The sequence below is a fragment of the Orycteropus afer genome, unplaced genomic scaffold (genome assembly GCF_000298275.1).
Source record: "Orycteropus afer afer isolate SDZICR_OR568_19922 unplaced genomic scaffold, OryAfe1.0 scaffold00127, whole genome shotgun sequence".
Lineage (NCBI taxonomy): Eukaryota > Metazoa > Chordata > Mammalia > Tubulidentata > Orycteropodidae > Orycteropus > Orycteropus afer.
Genome location: NW_006921714.1, coordinates 4,358,099 through 4,381,390, shown reverse-complemented (window position 1 = coordinate 4,381,390; position 23,292 = coordinate 4,358,099). Strand labels below are relative to the sequence as shown.

The 23,292-nt window shown below is 45.7% G+C and overlaps 1 protein-coding gene across 1 annotated transcript in view; it reads right to left on the bottom strand.

The window, feature by feature from the left end:
- SLC24A4 (solute carrier family 24 member 4) overlaps window positions 1-23,292 on the bottom strand; it is a 218,705-nt gene that overhangs the window by 160,162 nt on the left and 35,251 nt on the right. Inside the window, 1 exon segment of the mRNA XM_007944500.1 lies at window positions 2,674-2,715. Coding sequence (XP_007942691.1) covers window positions 2,674-2,715 — 42 coding nt within the window.

Below are 23,292 nucleotides of genomic sequence, written 5' to 3'. Positions count from 1 at the left end.
CAGAATCTGCACTTTCCCCATGTGACTTATAGGCACATTTAAAGTGAGAGAAACTCTAGTTTAGCAGATAATACGACTTGCTCTGGTAGCGTAGTGCCTAAGGCACTTGACTGCTAACCAGAAGGCTGGCAGTTCAAACCCACCAGCCACTCCTTGGAAGGAAGGTTGGGCAATCTACTTCCATAGTGACACTGCCTCGGAAACCCAAGGAGGGGTTGCTATGAATCCGGTCTGACTCGATGGCACATAACAACAACAACAACATGACTTGCTTATTGATTAGTTTGTCTCCTCCCCACCAGACTATAAACTCTATGAGGGCAGGCATTTATTTGTCCATTGTGATCTCTGCTGGGGCCTCAAGACTACAACAGTGCCTGTCACATGGTGTCGCTGTCGTTACTTGTAACCGAGTCAACTTCAACTCACAGTGACCCCATGTACAACAGAATGAAACACTGCCTGGTCCGGCTCCATTCTCAGGATGCTTGCTACATTTGAACCCATTGTTTATAGCCACTGTGTCAATCCATTTCACCAAGGGTCTTCCTCTTTCTCTCTACCCTTTGCTTCACACCAAGCATGATGTCCTTCTCCAGAGACTGGTCCCTCCTGACAGATAACATGTCCAAAGTACCTGAGATGAAGTCTTGTCATCCAGTTCTGAGGAGCATTCTGGCTATACTTCTTCCAAGACAGATTTGTTCATTCTTCTAGCAGTCCATGCTATATTCAATATTTTTCACCAACATCACAATTCAAAGGCATTGATTCTTCTTCGGTCTTCCTTGTTCATTGTCCAGCCATCACATGCATGTAAACATATATTGAACAAATGAATGGACTGAAAGCAGCCAAGGTTTGTTAGTACTGGGTAGGAACACCTGGTGAGGCCAGCCAGCAGACAGGTGAGCTCACCAACCTGGTCTAGGGCTTCCAAGAGCGATTTTGTCAGCATATGGAACTGTCAGCTCTCACAGGCAGATCCTCATAGCCACGGTCACCAGGAGGGACACAGAGAAGCAGACAGCAGTTCAGTTCAGTTTGTCACAGTAAATGACAAGGGGCCAGCTGCAGCGCTGTGTCAGCAAGCACACCAGTTTCCTTTCATGAGGCCAGCAGCACGGGAGTCCTGCTCAAGGACTAGGACAATGGATTCGTAGCTACAACCCATGACCAGGCTGCAGCTGTCACAGAGAACTAACTGATGAGCCCAACCTGTGCTAAGCCAGTTCTGCCACCTTGGGCTTCACTAGGCTTTCCTTGGGGAACCCAGTGGTGCCGATCCCTTTCTGATAACCCTTCTCCAAGAAGAGAGCAATTGATTAGATGCACGCTTATGAAGACATGAAGGGCCACAAGCAGCCAGGGAACATGAGTGGCTCAAATACAAAAAGATGTTCAGCCTCACTCGTGAGTGAGGTAGGGGTGAGGCTACACGGAGGTAGGATGACTCACCCTTCAGATTGCAAACTCAACAGTCTAATAACACCTTGGGGTGGGGACAGGCACTCCCGGTCCATGACTGATGAGACAAAGGCTGTAATGGGTCCAATCTTGATGTAGGGCCATTTGCATCAACTATCAACATTACAAGTGAACATTACAAATGCTCTGTGACCCAGCTCACTGAACCATGTTTCCCATCTTCTTTTGCTATAACAATCTAATGTGTGTTAACAGGGAACTCGTTTAATAAATCATAGCCCATCATACGATCTAGTATGATCCAGCTGATTAAAGCATGAGAAAAAGTGTTTTTACACTAATGATCCAGGTCATTGTTAAGTGAGGAGAGGCAGCTCCAGAACAATGTCTCTGGTGGCCACTACTGTATTTTATAGAAATCACATGCATGTTGTATGTTTTTCTGTCAATCATGTCCTTCTTTCCTGAGGTATTTTCATCAGCACTATGCTAATTATTTTAAATGTTGCTGTAAAAATAATTAGCATAGCACCCTTAAGAAAATAATTGGGATAGTAGGGGAGGACACTGTTGACAAAAAGGCATATAACACATGTTATCTGTGGAGAAATAAGGTAATTGTGTCAAATATATGAATGACCATACAACTCCATGCTCCGTATATATACAGTGGTATACACTCTTAAAGGGCTTACTCTGAGGAAGCGATTGGGGTAGTTGTGGGACATGGGGGTTGTTGGAGGAGGCAGGAGTCCCTGAGTGGTACAAATAGGAATGCACTCAGCTGCTAACTGAAAGGTTGGAGGTTCGAGTCCACATTAAAGTGTCTTGGAAGAAACCCTGGAGGACCTATTTTTGAAACATCAGCCATTGAAAACTCTACAGAGCTAAGTTCTGCTCTGACAAACATCGGTCACTATGAGTCACCATCAAGTAAATGGCAACTGGTTTGGTTTGGTTGAGGGCACGGGCTGGGGAGTGAGAAGGACAATTTTTATTACATCATCTTCTACTTTTTGAGTTTCAAATTATATGACTATATTACCTATTCAAAGTTTTTAATTAAATTATGCTTAATTCCCTATCCTGAACTACAGTTAGTTTCCAGGGTCATCTTCTTAAAACTAATGCTAAGATAATTTTTCTGTGAATCTAAAACTGCTCTTAAAAAGTCCATTAAGAAAACATGTATGTGTGTGTGTGTGTTAAAGTATTATTACGAAGTCCTAATCAGGATATTCCAACACTTGTTTGTCAGTCTGTCATACTACGGTGGCTTGTGTACTGCTGTGAGGCTGGAGGCTATGCCATTGGTATTTCGGATGCCAGCAGGGTCACCCATGGCAGACAGGTTTCAGCGGAGCTTCTAGACTAAGAGACTGGGAAGAAATAAGGGGCCATCCACATCTCACAAAGCTGGCCAGTGAAAACTTTATGAAAGCAGTGAAACACGGTTTGATATATTATGGGAAAACTTTATGAATAGCTCTGAAACACTGTCTGATTCAGTGCCAGAAGATGAGCCCCTCAGGTTGGAAGGCTCTCAAAATACAACTAGGGAAGAGCTGCCTCCTCAAAGTAGAGTTGACCTTAGTGACGCAAATGGAGCAAAGCTTTCGAGACCTCCACTTGCTGATGGGGCATGACTCAAAATGGGAAGGCATCCATTAATAATCAGAATATCGAATGTAAGAAGTATGAATCTAGGAAAATTGGAAGTTGTCAAAAATGAAATGGAACACATAAAGATCAATATCCTAGGCATCAGTGAGCTGAAATGGACTGGTTTTGGCCCTTTTGAATCAGATAACCATATGATCTGCTATGCTGGAAATGACAACTTGAAGAGAAATGTTCATCATCACAAAAAATGTTTCAAGATCTGTCCTGAAGTACAATGCTGCCAGTGATAGGATAATATCCATATGCCTAGAAAGAAGACCAGCCAATACTACCATTATTCAAATTTATGCACCAACCACAAAAGCCAAAGATGAAGAAATTGCAGCTTTTTACCAACTTCTGAAGTCTGATATTGACCGAACACGCAATCAAGATGTATTGATTATTACTGGTGATTGAAATGTGAAAGCTGGAAACAAAGAACAATCATCAATAGTTGGAAAATAAGGCCTTCGTTGACAGAAATGGTGCTGGAGATCTCATGATAGAATTTTGCAAGACCAATGAATGACTTATTCATTACAAATACCTTTTTTCAGCAACATAAATGGTATCTATATATATGGACCTTACCAGATGGAATATACAGGAATCAGACTGACTATATCTGTGGAAAGAAGCAATGGAGAAACTCAGTATCTTTAGCCCAAACAAGGCCAGGAGCTGACTGTGGAACAGACCATTAGTTGCTCATATGCAAATTCAAGTTGAAGCTGAAGACAATTAAAGCAAGTCCACGAGAGCCAAAATATGACCTTGATTATATCCCTTCTAAATTTAGAGACCATCTAAAGAATAGATTTGATGCACTGAACACCAATGACTGAAAACCAGATGAGTTATGGTATGTCATCAAGAACATCATCCATGAAGAAAGCAAAAGGTCATTAAAAAGACAGGAAAGGAAAAAAAGACCAAAATGGATGCCAAAAGAGACTCTGAAACTTCCTCTTGAATGAAGAGTAGCTAAAGCGAATGGAAGAAATGACAAAAGAGCTGAACAGAAGATTTCAAAGGGCAGCTTAAGATGAAAAAGTAAAGTATTATAATGAAATGTGCAAAGACCTGGAGTTAGAAAAGCAAAAGCGAAGAACATGCTCAGCATTTCTCAAGCTCAAAGAACTGAAGAAAAAATTCAAGCTTCGAGTTCCAATATTGAAGGATTCTATAGGCAAAATATTGAATGATGCATGAAGCATCAACAGAAGATGGAAGGAATACACAGAGTCACTGTACCAAAAAGAACTGATCAATGTTCAACTATTTCAGGAGGTAGCATATGATCAAGAACCAATGGTATTGAAAGAAATCCAAGCTGCACTTAAGGAACTGGTGAAAAATAAGGCTCCAGGAATTGATGGAATACCCACTGAGATGTTTCAACAAACAGATGCAGTGCTGCAGATACTTACTCATTTATGCCAAGAAATTTGGAAGACAGCTACCTGGCCAATCGATTGGAAGAGATCCCTATTTGTGCCCATTCCAAAGAAAGGTGATCCAAGAGACTTTGGAAATTATTGAACAATATCATTAATATCACATGCCAAGTAAAATTTTGTTGAAGATATTTCAAAAACAGTTACAGGAATATATTGACAGGAAACTTCTAGAAATTCAAGCCAGCTTCAGAAGAGGACATGGAACTAGGGATATCATTGCTGATGTCAAACGGATCTTGGCTAAAAGTAAAGAATACCAGAAAAAGGTTTACTTGTACTTTATTGCCTATGCAATGGCATTCAACTGTGTGGATCATAACAAATAATGGATAACATTGAGAAGAATGGGAAGTCCAAAACACTTAATTGTGCTCATGAGGAACAGACCAAGAGGCTGTTGTTTGAAAAGAACAAGGGAATACTGCATTGTTTAAAATCAGGAAGGGTACATGTCAGTGTTACATCCCTTCACCATCCTTATTCAAACTGTATGCTGAGCAAATAATCCAGTAAACTGGACCATATGAAGAAGAATGTGACATTAGGATTGGAGGAAGACTCATTAACAACCTGGAATATGCAGATGACACAAGCTTGCCGAAAGTGAAGATGACCTGAAGCACTTACTGAAGAAGATCAGAGACTCAGTCTGCAGCATGAATTACACCTCAACACAAAGAAAACAAAAATCCTCACAACTGGACCAATAAGCAACATCACAAAAAAAAGAGGAAAGATTGAAGTTATAAGGGATTTCATTTTACTTGGATCCACAATCAACACCCATAGAAGCAACAGTCAAATCAGATGTCATACTGCTCTGGGCAAATATGCTGCAAAAGACCTCTTTAAAGTGTTAGGAAGCAAAGATGTCACTTTGAAGACTAAGGTGCACCAAAGCCAAGCCATGGTATTTTCAATTGCCTCATATGCATGTGAAAGCTGGACAATGAATACGGAAGACCAAAGAAGTATTGATGCTTTTGAGTTATTGAGTGTTGGTGAAGAATGCTGAAAATACCATAGAGTGCCAAAAGCATGAACAAATCTGCCCTGGAGGAAGTACAGCCGAAATGCTCCTTGGAAGTGAGAATGGCCAGACTTCGTCTCACCTACTTTGGTCGTGTGTCAGAAGGGGCCATTTCCTGGAGAAGGATATCATGCTTGGTAAAGTAGAGGGTCAGTGAAAAAGGGGAAGACCCTCAGTGCGATGGATCGATACGGTGGCTGCAATGATGGGCTTGAGCATAGCAAGGATTGTGAGTCTGGCACAGGGCCGGGCAGTGTTTTCTGTTGTACACAGGTCACTATGAGTCAGAGCCACTTGATGGCACCTAACGACAACATCAGGATATTGGGATATTGGGAGTTCCCAATCTCCCTGGAATCACATTCTCAGCTAATCAGGCTTATTTACACAGATGGCTGACAGGACTGCCTAAATGGAGAGGCTTGGTGGCACGGTGGTTAAGCGCTCAGCTGCTAACCAAAAGGTTAGTTGTTCAAACCCACCAGCTCTTTCTTTGGAGAAAGATGTGCCAGTCTTCTCTCATAAAGATTTCAAGCTTGAAAACCCTACAGACAGTCTACTCTGTCCTAGAAGGTCGCTATGAGCTAGAATCAATTCCACAGTACATAATAACAGATTTCATTTTTAACGTATCAGGCAAACTAAATTCCTTTCTTGAATGTACAGGAGGGGCCCAGCTATCATCCCATGTAAGTCCCCTCACAACTCTGACTTGTTCTAATTAGAGCTGAGCTGACTTCAGACATCAGCTACAACCTCCCCCTTTGGCAGATGGGAGACATCAGGGCCAGGGAGTCAGTCTCAGGGTCATTCTCCAGGGCCACCTCATACGTATGTTGTACATAACATTGCTAGGAGTTGGAGACAACAACAATAACCTTGTACTGTTACTTATCACTCACTCTGTGTGTGTGTGTATATGTATGTATGTGTGTGTGTGTGCTCCCATGCTGGCTCTCCTGTGTCCCTGCTGTGTCACCCTGCACCAACATAAGTACTTAACGTCCCTGGGCCTCAACTCATCCACAAAATAAGGATGATGCCACACCTGACAACCATCTTCTGGCAACAGAGTCTATTCTAATGACAATGCCATTAGGAGAGAGCTCTCTATCAAAGTCCACATCCCATTCTCTGGCCTTTAGTGCCCTGTTTAGCATGGTCCCTACCTCACACCCTCATCTCCCACCGCTTCCTCCTCTCACTCTACTCCAAACACACCTAACTTGTTTGCACTGCTGTTCCATGATCTTCTCTGCCCCTGGACTTTTGTACTGGCCATTAGTCTTTTTCCTCTCTCTGCACCAGGTCACTGCTACTTATCTAGAGTGTCTCAGGTTGAACATCCCTTCTTCAAGGTAGCTTTTGCTCCGTGGGCCAAACTCCAATTCTATACTCTGATTGCCTCTTGTATTTGTTCATAGCTCTTCTCAACCATATAGCCCCTTGTTCAAAGTCTGTGTTTCCAAGGAGACCCTAACTTCTCCCTGAGGGTCAAGACGCTTATTCAAGGTCTCCTACAATAGTACTGAGCACATAGCAGGGGCTCAAATGTGACTTCTCTTCCTCCTTTCTGTTTGTCCCCAACACCTGGCATTCTTACTCCACCTCCTCAACTAAATAAGCCTGTGACTTTCAAGTAAGAGAAGGTTCTCATGGGCACATGTCCCCGTTCAGACCAGTGGAGGAAGCAGAATGCTGAGAAGCATCTTTTAAATTTTGTTGTTGTTGAAAATATACACAGCAAAAGACGCACTAACTCAACAGTTTTACATGTATAATTTGGGGACGTCGATCACATTCAAATGTGCCACCACCACCATTCTCACCCTGCTCTTCTGAGTTGCTTCTCTCCTATCAACATAAACTCACTGAGCCCTCAGCATCTTATCACAGCTTCAAACCTACCAGCTGCTCCACAGGAGGAAGATATGACAGTCTACTGTTAAGATCAACAGCCTTGGAAACCCTCTGGGGCAGTCCTACTCTGTCATATGGGGTCTCCATGAGTTGGAATCGATTTTGACGACAGTGGGTTTTTGGTTTGGTAATTTCCGCATAACCAAAGGAAAACAAAAGCCAAACCAGTTGCTTTCAAGTCAATTTGGACACATGGCAACCCCACAGGTGGAGGAGCAGAATGGCAATCCATGGGGCTTTCTAGGCTGTGGCCTTTCAGGCGCAGATCACCCAGTCTTTTCTTCCCAGGTGACTCTGGGTGGTTCAAACCACCAACATTAACTGCCAAACACTTAACCATTTGTCCCTTTCAGAGACTCATTTTACAGTGTAATATGAACATATATATAATTTCAGTTGCCCTATAGGTTGCTCCAGGAGCTCTGGTAGCGTAGTGCCTAAGGCACTTGACTGCTAACCAGAAAGCTGGAGATTCAAACCCACCAGCCACTCCTCGGAAGGAAGGTCGGGCAATCCTACTTCCGTAGTGATACTGCCTCAGAAACCCAAGGAGGGGTCGCTATGAGTCGGGGCCGACTCGACGGCAAATAACAACAACAACATAGGTTGCTCCAATCAGAAATTCATAAGTGTGCATAGTAATCTGGCCATACTCCACAGTGTTTCAGCTGTCTCTATTTCCCATCAACATCGCTATGCTAATTTGCACATCAAGTGGGTTTACTGGTAAATTAGTGGCTCGGTAACTAGCATACGGGGTGTTAGCCATGGATTATCACTAATGAATAACTCAGTGGCATTCAAGATGTGCGGACTAGTGGAAACATTTCAGAGGTCATCTCACTCTTGGGTAGACAGGGTCTCCAGAGAAGGCTGTATCCCGCAATCTTAGGGATGGTGTCTACAGCCTGATACCTGAGTGGCCCTACGCTCACCACTGGTCTAGAAGGGTTTGAGTTGCTTCATCTTGATGATAAAGTTAACTAAATTCTGACACCTGAATACTTTCACTCTATCTTCAGTAGAGTCTACTTTGCTGCAGGTTGTGGTTAGAACACCTGAGAGAAGAGTGTTTAGGGCTTCATCTACTTACTGAAGGCTGCATTATCTGCAGTGGCCGAATCTGATGGGCGACTTGTTCTCTCTATGACCTGGCAGCAAGGTTGGGAAGGGCCAGCTGCTCCTGACTCACCACCTTGGAAGCTCTCAAAAAGGAAATAACGGCAAGTGATCAAACTGGCTTGGGTCAGTTTGCAGCCATCACTACCCAGCTTTGTCTTCCCAGAGGCACAGACTTTGATAGGGTTCAATACATTCACCACCTGCAGCTACTGTTTGTAAATGCATTGTTCTCAGCTTTGACAAGTTTTTTCCCCCAAAGCTGTTGATTCCCAAGGGAAAGAAATTACCATGGGTAAAGTCAGCCCCAAATCACTCTTTCTGGTCAAAATGTTCACCAGGTAGAGTTACAGGAGACTGCCCTGTGGGACAGTGAGCGGGCACATCCCCAAACTCTCAAGAACTGCCTCTTAGGAGGGCAACCAGATGACAAAGTTTCCCTACCCATAATTCAAAGACGAGACACTGCTATGGGGAAGACGACTCTGGGCCCCAAACTGAGTTTGAAAGTGTGTCTCATATATAAGATTTCACCAGTCTGCTGGCGTGCCACCCTATCTGAATCCCCTGAAATTCGATAAAAGCTTCTATTTTAAAATGGCCCACAGCAACATGGGGGAATGCTTGACCTGAAAATGTTCTGCAGGGGTAATAACACCCCACTTGTGAAATTGTACAACAGTTTTCAAAATATTACTATTGGGAGAAGTGGGCAAATGGGTACATGGGATCTCTCTGGATTATTTTTCACAACTGCACATGAATTGAGAATTATCTCAAAACAGACTTGAATTTTTGAAAAATAAAGAAAATGCCTTATACACTCAGGAAACACCTTCAAGTCGCTTTTATTATTTGTTATTTTTGTTTGTTAGCTGTTTTCGTATCAGCCCCTGGCCCATGGTGACCCCGTGCACAACAGAACAAAACACTTGCCAGTCCCACACCGTCCCTGTAATCAGCTGCACGTCAGACTGTTGTGGTCCAGAGGATTTTCACTGGCTGATCTTGGAGACTGACCACCAGACTTTTCTTCCTAGTCTGTCTTAATCTGGAAGCTCCCCTAAAACTTGTTCAGCACCACAACAACACACAAGCCTCTGCTGACAGAGAGGTGGCAGCCATGCGTGAGACACACTGGCCAGGAATTGAACCTGGGTCTCCCACATAGAAGGCGAGGCTTCGACCACGGAACCACTAGTGAAAATCTGGAGAGAAATTCAACATCAAGCCAAAGTATTACCTAAAAGATAGCAGCCTGCTTTACTAGTACCTAGAAGATAGGGGTTTCCCCATTCTTTCCCTTTTGTTTGGCAAGGGTTCATATGATGGACTCTTGGCCCTGCAGCAGGATGGGATGTCCCCCTGAGCGCTGGTAACCCCAGATCATAAGCCACATTCAGCCACTTGCTTCCCTTCCTGAGTTTAGATTTTCAACCCTATGCAGTCTCCTCAGTCTCTTGATGGTCCAACATCGATGGTCCCAGGGGGCCCTGGCCTCTAAACAGCCTTCACCAGCGAGGTCCCCAGAACACTGTGCTTCCAAAGGAATTTCTCCCCTGCTGCATGGCAGAAGATTAGCCCCAGAGAAGACACATGGGCAGACTGTTCTTGGTTCAAATTTCTCAAGAAGCAACTCTGCCAAAGTGTGAATCTTAAAACCAAAATAACTCACTGCCATGGAGTTGATTACAACTCATAGCAACCTCACCTTGGGTTTCTAAGGTGGTGTCTCTATGGAAGTAGATTGCCCAGTCTTCCTTCCGAGGAGTGGCTGGTGGGTTTGAACCGCCAGCCTTCTGGTTAGCAGTCAAATGCCTTACGCACTATGCCACCACAGCTACCAGTGTGAATCTTGGTGTGTGTGTGTGGGGGGACACTAACCCAGGACACATATAAAAGGACAGCATGACAACACTAATTAGGTAAGTCTCCATTTCTGAAGGTGTGGAGCAGGGTGCAGCAGGAGGGCCTCCTAGACTGGCGATTAGGACCTGGATCTTTGCAGCCCAGAGTAGGGCCTAGCAAACTCTGGCCCAAGGTTAATAAAGTTTTATTGGAACACAGCCTCACTTGTTCATCAACCTATTCACCCTACAATGGCAGAACTGAGCAGCTGCAATGGAGACCTTCTGGCCTGCAAAGCCTAAAACAGTCACTGTCTGGCATTTCACAGAAAGCAGTTTGCTGACCTCTGACTTAGAGCAGTGATCATAAAAATGCCACCATGTTAGTGTTTACTAAGTGGACAAGCACAAGGCCAAGTGCTTTGTAAACATCGTCTTATCCAACACACACAATGGACCTGCAGGGCTAGGATCCTCTCCATTTCATAAGCAAGGAAACAGAGGTTTAAGGAGGGTAAAAGCTGCCCAAGTTCACATATCTAGTAAATGGAGGAGCCGGGCCTTGAACTCCAATGCATGTGAGTGCTCCCTCCATGATGTCATCTTGCCTGCAGAGCATGTCTGTCCTTGCCCTGGGCCTGTATCCTCACATGCAAGGATGTTAAGATTGCAAAAGAAGTTGAACGTTCCATCCCACCCACCCCTTCAAATGCAACAACAATCCTTTGCCAATCAGACATCTGGGTACAAAGAGATATCCCAAAATGTCCAGCACTTAAATTATTGCCTTTAAAGGTATTTTTATAACCTATATACTTCCAAAAATATATAAGATCAGAGTGCAGGATTGAAAGCTAAGTAGCAATGTGAAGAAAGCATGGTAAGGGAAGAATAAATAATGACATTTTTAAAAATTCTAAGGGAGCAAAGAGTGAAGAAAACCAAAGACTCAAGGAAGCAACTAGTCCAAAGGACTAATAGACCACATAAACCACAACCTAGTAGCCTGTGACCAGAAGATTTAGATGGTTCCCAGCTCCCACTATCAACAGCTCTGATCAGGATCATAATAGAAAGTCTTAGACAGAGTGGGAGAAAACCGTAAAACAAAATCCAAAATCATAAAAAAAGACCAGACGTACTGGTCTGACAGAGACCTTAGACACTGTTCAAACAATAGGCCTATAAAGTGAACAATAACACGTGTGAGGAACATATTCCTCAGAACAGTCAACCATAAGGGCAGCATTTCCCCAAAGCAAGAGGGAGCAGAAAAGAAGGACAAATGAAAATGGGGAACCCAGCTAACGGTCTCCCCTCATCTGAAATGAACAAGAGTGAAGAACACCAAGGGCATTTGGAAACAATCAGCCCCAGGATATGATGGACTCGAAATCAGAACTAGATGATGCCCAGCTACCAATGCCAATCACTTGGGAAGGGATCAAAACTGGAGATCTTGGATAGAGTGGGAGGAAAAATGTGGAACAAGATTCAAAAACACAATAACGACCAGAATTACTGGTCAGGTGGAGTCTGGTGGGACCCCCAAGACCATGGCCCTAGGATACACTTTGGGCCTGGGATAGATAGGACTCAGGCAAGGACTGGCTCTCAGCCCAACAGTAGTAAGATGTACGTACAGAACACCCAACCTAGGGCAATGCGTGCACCTACTCTACAGAGATATACCCCTTGGAGCAATCAGCCATTGGGCACCAGAGGGGCAGCACTCACACGGAGGGAAAGCTGGACAGACAGGTAATCAGGGAGTGAAACCAAATATACATGAGCTGTTGAATGCAAAACAAATTCTGCTCTGTAAATTTGTGCCCAGAGCACAATTTAAAAAAAAAAGAGGAAGACCTCTGACTTAGAGCAGTGATCATAAAAATGTCACCATGTTAGTGTTTATTAAATGGCCAAGCACAAGGCCAAGTGCTTTGTAAACATCGTCTTATCCAACACACACAATGGACCTGCAGGGCTAGGAACCTCTCCATTTCATAAGCAAGGAAACAGAGGTTTAAGGAGGGTAAAAGCTGCCCAAGTTCACTTATCTAGTAAATGGAGGAGCCGGGACTTGAACTCCAATGCATGTGAGTGCTCCTTCCATGATGTCATCTTACCTACAGAGCATGCTGTCAAGATAGACTGACACATATTTTAAGGAGAAAATGAAGAACCCAGGAAGGAAGTGGGAAGAGAGCTGTTATATTGAAGGGACTGTAACTAATGTCATGAAAAATGTTTATCAATTGTTGAATGAGCAAGATAATAATAATAATCATCATCATCAAAGGTAATTGAGCACAAAACACTGAGCTTCCTTGTAGCCAAAGCAATAAGGGAAACAGTGTGAAGAATGAGAATATTATTCTCTAACAAGAGAAGTCCCTGGGTGGTGCAAATGGTTAAGGGCTCAACTACATGCCAAAAGGCTGGCAGTTCGAACCCACCCCGAGGCACCTCAGAAGCCAGGCCAGGAGATCAGCTTTAGAAAGGTCACATCCTTGAAAACCTTGTGGAGCACTTTTACTCTGAACACGTGGGGTAGCTACAAGCCGGAATCAACTCGACAGCAGCTAACGGCAAGCCAGCAGGAAGCTGCATCCCTTCCTGGCTACTTTTTCCACTTGAAGCTTCCATGTTCCCGACTCTTTCACAATTAGCAGGTCTTACACCATGAAAACACACCAGACTTCTGGTGGCTTCAGCTCCTTAAAAGGTTAGGCGCATCACAGCACCAATGAGGTGGGACGAGTCCAGTGCAGAACGCTGAATGGGATCAAGAAGGTACCACATCGATTGCCTTCACCACACTGGCTATGGGTTATCATCGCTGGCTGCTGAGGAGGAAGAAACAGGAGACAGATATGAGACCCCATGGAAGAGCCTGTGTATTTTTATTATGAATACAGTCAACTGTGGAGTATTCTCATTGTATGGCACTTTTTAAGAAGGGTGAAAATAAAGCTACGTGGAGTATTATTCAGCGATAAAATGAAATGAGCTATCAAGCCACAACAAGGCAGGGGGGAACCTTAAATGCAGATTGCTAAGTGAAAGAAGTAAGTCTACAAAAGCCACATACTGTATGACTCCAAGGAGATGACAATCTGAAAAAGGCAAAACTAGAGACACAGTGAAAAGATGAGCGGTTGCCAGGGATTCAGGGGGAGGACGGAGTGACATACAGGTGGAACACAGGGTTTCTTTCCGGCAGTGGAATTATTCCGTACAATGCTGTAATGGTGGACACATAGCATTATGCAATTGTCAAGACCCACAGGCCTGCACAACACAAAGAGGAGACCCTCACGTAACCATGGACTTCTGTTAACAAGAATGTACCTATATCATTTAACCATTATAATACACAAACCACAGGAATGCAAGCTATTAATAACCGGAGATCAGGGCATGGGGAAGGGGCTTATGGGAACTTTCTGTATACTCTGAGTAGTTTTTCTGTAAACGTAAAATTGTTCTGTTTTGGTTCCCTGGTGCCGCTCTGACAGGACTATACACACACGGGATGGCCTTAACAGGAGTTTATTCTCTCACAGTTTAAACTTTAAGTCCAAGTTCAAAGTGCCAAGTTCTAGGGGCTGTGTGAAAGCCTCTTGACCTTGGGCTTCAGCTCTGCCTCTTGTTCCCAGCCCACTGAAGCTAGAGGCATCTCTTTACTCAGGCAGCTACTGGCTACTGAGGCTAACAATCCCAAGGCTGACAAATAAAATGGCACAGTCCCAATGTTACCAAACCACATGGTAGGCCATTAATTCAAGACCACTGTAAGTCCCAAGGTCAGCAGAGCATGGCAGGCTGCTGAAAATGACATAGCTACAGCAGGGTCCAAGCGTGCCATAGGCTAGAGACCATTCCCAAGTCTGTTTCTTATACACTAGAAGCAGACTACATACCCAAAGGCAGCTACTCAGCTGCTCCTAGTAGATTCCACCATGGAGTTGATTACTAGTCTCATCGTGGGGAATAACTACCATCAGCTTCCCAGCCACTCAACTGGGTCCAGCCAAGCTGACACACAAACTTAACCACCACAATTCCACCCCTTGTCAACTTGGCACCTGTAAGGATCTCCAGTGGGTGGTATCTGTACAGATCTCTTCACTGGGTGACTTCAGTCCCTAGTTCCTGAGTGGCCACCTCACCCCCTCGGCCTGGCTGGCCCTGTTCCTCTCCCTCTTGGGCATGGTAGCCCTGCCCCCTTACTCTTGGGTAATGGCTGTGGCTCCATCCCACCAGCTCACATGAACGAGCAGCCCCACACTCCAGAACCAAGTTGATGAAGGTCTGGCTCTTTGAAACCTGGGGGACTGTGGTGGTTCTACCTCCCAAAGGCCATGGTCCTACCTTTGAGGTTGAGGCAGCTCTGCTTCCGTTTCCTTGGTCTCTCTGCTTCTGCCGATTAATGCCAAAGGCCACCCCCTCTGCTGGAAATCTTCCTGCCACAAAAGCACTCAGCTTTCTTGCTCCGTGGGCTGGCCAACCTGCTACTCCATTTCATGCCGGTCTCTTCCACCAATTAATGCCTGAAGGCAACCCACTCTGCCAGGAAGCCGCCTGCGCAATGGCATCCAGCTTTCTCCTCTGTGGGCTGTAAGGCTGTCGCTGTCTCATACCGGTTCTCTTGGCTCTGCTCCTGCCATCTCTCATGACAGTCTCTCGACCCTGCTCTTGCCATCTCTCGTGCTGCATGCTGGGGTCTCTCTGCCAGGGTCTCAGGTCAAGGATGCACTCCACTCCTGTTTCCACATTTTAGGTATCTGTCAGAGCAGCACCTCACTCTCTCGGTACCATATTCTGTTCTGGTTACCTAGTGCCGCTCTGACAAGAATATATCACAAATGGGATGGCCTTAACAAACAGGAGTTTATTCTCTCATAGTTTGGAGGCTTTAAGTCCAAGTTCAAAGTGCCAGGCTCTAGGGGCTGGGTGAAAGCCCTTCAGCCTTGGGCTTCAGCTCTGCCTCTTGCTCCTGACCCACTGAAGCTAGAGGCATCTCTTCACCCAGGCAGTTGCTGGCTGCTGAGGCTAACAAGCCCAAGGTTGACAAATAAAATGGCACAGTCCTGATGTCACCAAACCACATGGCAGGCCATTAATTCAAGTCCACTGTAAGTCCCCAGGTCGGCAGTGCATGGCAGGCTGCTGAACAACGACATGGCTACATGCAGAATCCAAGCATGTCATAAGCTAGAGACCATTCCCAAAACTGTTTCTTATATACAGGAAGCAGACCACATACCCAAAGGCCACTCAGCTGCTCATGGTAGATTCCACCATGGAGCTGATTACCAGTCTCATCATGGGGAATAACTACCACCAGCTGCCCAGCCACTCAACCAGGCCCAGCCAAGTTGACACACAAACTTAACCACCACAAGCTCTAACAAAACAAAGCTGGATAATGACAAAGGAAGATCAGAGAAGAAGGGACACATCTGAATTACAGTGTTGGCAGAGCATATTGACTGTACTGTGGACTTCCAGAAGAGCAAACAATCTGTTTTGGAGGGGGTATGGCCAAAATGCCCCTTAGAGCCAAGGACAGTGGGACTTTGTCTTGCTTGCTTTGGACATGTCATCAGGAAAGACCGATCACTGGAGAAGGACATCCTGTTTGGTAAAGTGAAAGGACACTCTCTCTGAGATGGCCTGACACAATAGAAGTGACAATGAGCTCCAACACATCAACAAGCGTTCGGATGGTGCGGTCCAGGCAGTGTCTCCTTCCGTTATATGCAAGGTCGTCAGGAGTAAGAGCTGACTCACAGGCAACAACAATTCAAAAATACAATAGAGGAGAAAGCTGTCCAGCCGTGTAACGGAGCCATACTGGCGGTGGGGAGAACAATGGAGAAAGAGTGGTCCTTGGGGACATTCTTACCCCAGCACCACCCTGTCCCAGTCCCAGTCCCAGCCACAGGGGCTGTGACCATGAAGCCTCGTGCCTGCAGAACCTTCCAGGGCAAGGGGGGAACCCTCACCCACCCAGCTCAGTGGTTTGGGCTGTGGTTGCACATCAGAGTCTCCCAGGGAGCTTTACAAAGCACCAGGCCGGGTCCCAAGCCCAGAGATCCAGGAGGAATTTGCCTGGGCGGTGCCCTCAGCACGAGGACTGCCATCAGCTGTCCAGGGAATTCTAAGAAGCAGCCAAAGTTGAAAACCACTGCCCTAGATCAAAGGAGCCCCAGGGGCACAGTGGTTACAGTGATCAGCTGCCATCTGAAAGACTGGCAGTTCGAACCCACCAGCAGAAAGATGATGGTTTGCTCTCATAAGTATTACAGCCTCGGAAACTCTCTAGGGCAATTCTACTCGGGCCCTATAGGGTTGCTCTGAGTCTCAATCAATTCTACAGCAACATAAGTAACAGTACGAATTTTTAATTTGTCTTTTAAGTGGACACAACGCTCCACCACTCCCATATGGCTTCAGGTTTCGGCCCAGGTGTTCATACGACCGGGACTTGTCTGTCCTGGGCCTCAAAGTGCCTTCTCCTAATGCCTTTGATAATCAAAGTTAGTAACTGAGCCTCTCTCCTGTGAAAGGACTGAGGACACGTGCTCTCCCGTTGTCGCCACTACCATCCCGAGAAGGAGGGGAGATTATCCCCATTTTACAGATGGGGAAACTAGGCTCCAGAAACAACGTAAAGTTTGAGACCAACAGATCTTTATGTTCCTGCATCACTTTCTACCCCATTTGCTATAAAATCTGAACTTTAATGGAAACAGGAAACATCCATTTCCTTCAAACAAAAAGCAAATATTTCACTGAGCTCACTCTGTCCCAGCCATACCAGCCTCCTCACTGCTTCTGGAACTGACCAGCACATGCAGACTTTGCACGTTCTGTTCTTTTGGCCCAACACCCTGTCCCCACACTCCCCGCCCCCTTCCCAGATATCTACCTGGCCCCTCCCACACCTCATTCAGGTGTCCGCTCCAAGGTCTCATCCTCTAGGAGGGCTTCCTGGACCACCCTGGTTTACATCACCCAACCAGCCTACCTCCGTGTCTCAGTTTCCATTTCCTCAAATATTAATCACCTGACATCATTCACCTATTTTTCTCTCTCCTCCGGTAAAACACAAGCTCTCCAAGGGCAGGGGCTTTTTGTTTACTGCTGTGTCCCCTGTGCCTGGCACATAGCAGGTGCTCAATAAATATGTTCCCCAAAACCTAGAAGCTCTGGTAGCATAGTGCCTAAGGCACTTGACTGCTAACCAGAAGGCTGGCGGTTCAAACCCACCAGCCACTGCTCGGAAGGAAGGTTAGGTAATGTACTTCCATAGTGATACTGCCTCAGAAACCCAAGGAGGGGTAGCTATGAGTCAGGGCCAACTCAATGGCACATAACAACAACAACCAAAACTTAAAAACCAAACCCACCGCATTGAGTCAGTTCTGACTCATAGTAACTGTATAGAATAGAGAACTGCTGCACAGGGTTTCCAAGGCTGTCAATCTTTAAGGAAGCAGACTGCCACATCTTTCTCCCACAGTGCAGCTAGTGGGTTCAAACTGCTGACCATCGGGTTAGCAGCCAAGTGATTAACCACTGTGCTACCAGGGCCCCTTAAAATGTACCCACCCACTATTTAAAAAAAAAAAAAAAGAGTCTCATTATGTATCAAATCCTATTCAAAGTGCTACACCTAAGTTAACACATTTAGCCTTCAGTAAGACAACCTACTTTGGGGTTATTACCCCCATTCTACAGATGAGGAAACTTGAGGCACAGCAGGGTTAATAAGTAATTTGCCCAAGGTCACAGCTAGTAAGTGGAAGAGTCAAGATGCAAACCCAGGCAGTCTGGTTCCAGAGTTTCGACTCTTAACCACTCCACTGAATGAATGGTGAGTGAGTGCATGATGCCACCACACTTATCGATGAGTGGGGCAGGCCGAACGCGAGCCATAAAGAAACCAAGCCCCTCAGGGGTCGTCCTGAATTTCACTCTGGAGCCCCAGGGTCAGGCCTGTCCCAGGCACAGTGGGGCAGCAGCAGGATTCTAGGAGTCAAAGCAGGGAGAGAACGTGAAGGCCTCCCAAAGCCTGGCAAGCCTCCTCAGACATCTCGCTTTTACACAGCAAATGCAGCATTTTGGAAACGGGCAGTGCAGGGGTGCTTGGCGAGCTGGCCAGACGGGCACATCAGGTCAGCCCCAGTACTCTCAACAAGCACAGCTCCTCGCCTGGCTAGCAGGCAGGGTGACACTCCCCCTCACTCATCTTCTGGAAGTCGCTGTCTAACTCAATCTCACCACAACCCAGTCTCTGCAATTGGACCCTCTCTCCACTCTCCCCACTGCCGCCCTCCTCTCCTCCTGCCTGGATGCCTCCTGCAGCCTCAAATATCTGCACAGAACCAGCTCCATCCTCTGCCCTGAGTGTCAAGACAGCTCTCCAAGGCAAGGGCCTTGGCTCAGAAACCTTCCCAACCTCTATTGCCCCAATCAGAAAGCCAAACTCCATAGCCCAATGAGAAAGGTCTGCTGTCACCTGATTCCAAGATGGCTTCTCTTCCCTAAATCCCCACTTCATTTCACACTGCACATGTGCAAACTCAGCTACTCCACTCCCCAGAGACTGTATCAGTCAGCTGTCACCAGGTTATGCTGCAGTAACAACCCCAAAGTACCAGTGGCATACAACACACATTCGCTTCTCATTAATATCACATGTGAGAAATGCAGGTTGGCTGAGCCCATTCTAGAAACAAGGCAGAAGGATAAAGTCCCATCTGGGATACATCATCCTTCCAGGAAAGGGATAAAAGCAAGGCAGGCAGAAATACAGCATGGCTTGGAAAGCTTCTAATTAGCCGTAGTGAAAGCCATGTGTACTCACCTGCCATTGGCCAAAACAAGTCACATGTCCAAGTTCAATGTCAATGGACTGAATGCCTTGAACTGTAAGTCACATCCCAGTCTATACAGAAAAGCCCAGAAGAATAACAATACAAGCCATCACAGAAATTCCAGCTTTGGCGTCCATGTAATTCCTTCCACCCATAGGATCAAAGGTTATCCATACCTTCAAGCCTAATTCCACCACAAAGCCCCCCAAGGAAAATTCTCTTGATCCTCTGAACCCCAACATGGCTTCGTCTGCCTCATAAGGTACATAGATAGGTCTCTGTGTCCCTCTGTCCCCAGTGTCTGTTGTAGCTCTTGTCGCTCCACCATCTACCCTCCCTGTCCTTCTAGCTTAGGATCCTTGAAGATGGAGTCACCATCCTGCCTGTGGTACTTCGCACACAGTTGGCATTTAAGCAATGTGTGTTTAGTCAGTGAATGAGCTTACGGAGCAGAGAATTCAACTTCCATTTGGCTTTAGAGGTTTTTACTTATTTATAATTTTTTGGCAAAAACAGAGAGCTATTTTGCTAATTATAATCAGCTGTCATCAATTGCAACACAGATTGGATCCAAAAAACGACTCTTAACATATAATTACAGAGTAGGAGAGGGGGTTAATGAACACACACACACACACACACACACGAGCAGTATCAAAACCACAGCAAGCAAAGAGGAATCCAGTCCCCTGAGTAGTTTTGAGGTTACATCTGCCGTGTGTTGTACACTGTCTTGTACAACAACAGGACTCTTACATGACAATAGGAGTGGTGCTCAGCTTTCTGAAGGAGGGAAGTTCAAGCCCACTCAGATGTGTCTTGGAACAAAGGCCTGGTAGTCCACTTCTGAAAGATCACAGCCGTTGCAAACACTCCTCGTGACCCCATGTGTGTCGGAGAAGACCTGTGCTCCACAGAGTTTTCATGGCTATGGCTTTCTGGAAGCTAATAGAGTAAAACTTGTGAAAGTCAGAACCTGCGTAAGGTGGAAACACACAGAGGAGGAAAACCCAAAAGGAAGGATAGAAAAGTGCTAAGACTGCACCCTGTCAAAGGCAGAAAACTCGTGAGATCGGGAACAATAAGGTAGCCCCGTCAAGTTCCAGCTCTTACAGCCTTCACTGTATTTGGACTCATCCCTTCTCTTCCCTCTCCCACCTCATGTCCCCGGGGGGGCGATGCCTTGTTTGGTACACTAGCACGATGCTTCCTACATCGGAGGTGTTTGAATTTCTTAGCTAAACTAAAAAAAAAAAAAAAAAGTGAATAAACAAATGAATGAGCAGATTACCTGAGCAGAAGTCCACACCAGAGGTGGCAGAGGAGGTGAGAACAGAGAACTCAATCTGAAGGCTGGAAAAGGTGGCTGGAAAAATCTGGCCTCAAGGATTAGCTAACCTCCAAAGTGACGTTTTTCAATCAACTAGAGAGTGATGGTGAAATTTCTGCTAAATCTGCAAACTATTTCTTGTTTTGGTGCCAGTTCCTCCTGAAGGGAGGTAGCAGCGTACTCCAATGTTAAAGCACAGGTTGTATCCAAAAGCTGACCCTTAAGATACGATTACAGAGAAGGAAAAGGGGTTAATGAATAGACGAGCGTTATCAGAAGCATCAAGCAAACAAAGCATGTGGTCCCCTAAGTAGTTTTGAGGAGCTCTGGTTGCACTGTGGTTAAAGCATTGGGCTGCTAACCCAAAGGTCAATAGTTCTAATCTTCCAGCTGCTTTGGGAGGCATTCTGCTTCCAAAAGATTTAAGTCTTGAAAACCCTATGGGGCAGTTCTCCTCTGTCCTGAAGGGTTGCATTGAGTCAGAACTGATTCGATGGCAGTGGTTGTTTTTTGGTTTTTTTTTAAGTAGTCTCAGGGTTACATCTGCCCTGTGTTGGTATTTTGATACTGTCACACACAACAACAGGAGTAGCACGGCTACTGACCAAAAGGTTGGAGATCCAACTTCACCCAGACGTGCCCTGGAAGAAGCACCTGGTGACCGACTTCCCAAAGGTCACAGCCATTGCAAACCTGTGAAGCACAGTTCTCCTCTCACACACAGGGGTCGCCGTGAGGTGGAATCAATTCAACAGCAATGGGCTTGGTTTGGGGTTGTATATGAAACAGACGACCTGGCCGGGCAGCTACCCAGCATATGGACGAGTTGAGCAGTGACATGTTTAGTGGCTCACCAGCTAGCACAGCTGGCTGCTAGGTGATCTGTCCCCAGTGTCCCCAGCTCTAGAGAAATCAGAAACCACTTCACCCACACTGATCTCAGTCTGACTCCCTCAAACCCAGAACGGCACACATACTGGCTTCATGGTCTACCTCACGATGGTGTTTCATGCCCCATTCAACTGCAAGAAGGTGGCCATGGAGGCAGCCTGACATATAAAAGAGAGTGATAGGTTTTGTCTCAGCCTGCAGAATGGCTAGAGACCAAGTACACTAAAAAGCCATAAAAGCTCTTTAAGAGGGGGAAATAGTTAAGAACTCAAAGCACTCTCTTTGTGGTTGTGTGGGTTTAAAAAAAAAAAAAAAATCATTATCTTTGATGTTACATATTTTTCTGGAGTAAAGGAGTTAGGGGCTATTTCTACCAATTGGTTAGAACCATGCTCATCACATGCTGTAACTGGAATGTGCTCAGGGTGGGGGATGCCCATCACCCCATGACACTGGGTCAGGAGGGCTGAACCAGAAAGGGCTCCGTGTCTTGGCTGAGGATCAGTTACTAGGTTTGAAGTGAATATGGAGGCTCAGTTACCATGGGTTCACCAGCTCTGCTCCTGCATGTGGTGCTTGGGGCCAGGAAACAGCAGGTCCCCTGGCGTTCACCTGGCCCAGCCCCAGAAGACTGCCCAGCAGGACTCAGCAAAGTGCTGAGGAATGCTTTGGGCTGATTGCTCTCTAGCTGATGCTCTCCTTAGGAAAGACTACACACTCACTGCCACTGTTGTCAAATCAATTAAGGCTCCTAGCGACCCTAATCTCATAGAGTTTTCAAGGTTGTAAATCTTTATGGAAACAGGAGACTTCCAATAAGATGGAATAGGCAGACAAGCTACACAGACCCTCTCAACAAAGAAAAGAGAAACCAATGGACACAGACACAGAAGATAATCATGGAGCCCTGAGCTTTGAAAGGAAGTATACAGAAGTAGATTAGGCATCAACTAGTGGAAGAACCTGAATAAAAATAGTGAGTACAGAGATGGACAGAGCTGTGGACTGTCAGCTACTCTGACAGCACCAACAGCCTGAGTATTTCCAAGTGGTGCTGGGACCTGAGAATTGACCTACAGATCAGCCCTGGTCGCCAAGGGCTGCAGGAATGACTGAGCTGGTGACCAATGACTAGGAAGGGAAACAGCACAGAGGGAGACAACCTGAGCTGTGGACTTTTGCCTGTCCAGAGGGCACAGCCATTTTGATTGTTTACAAGTGGTGGCCATTTTGGCTATTTAAAGTGACAGCATTCTCATTTGGATTCCAGGGACCTAAGAATAGTCTCTGTTTGCCAAGGATGGCAGGGACATATGGGAGGCTGACAACAGGAAAGGAGACAGGTGGTGAGGGTATAAGTGTTGCCAACTAGGGAACAGAGGAGCACAGTACCCTGCTTACTTAGATAACATCCAAAGAAAACTAAAATCTTGGGCAAATCACTCCAACGTACAGTCACCAATTAAATATAAACACAAAAATGTCACAATGTCTCAGAGACAACAGAGCATCACAGGCCACACAAAGAAGCAAGATAAAGCAGGAGAAACAAGGGAACAGGATACAGACCCAGAACATATCCCTGAGGAAGAAGTGGCATTGGAACCCCTGATAAGGAATTCAAAAGAATTACATGTAGGTACCTTCAATGGATTGAGAGACAGATCAAGGAAAACACTAACAAAATTGAGGAAAACACAGAAAAAAAAAA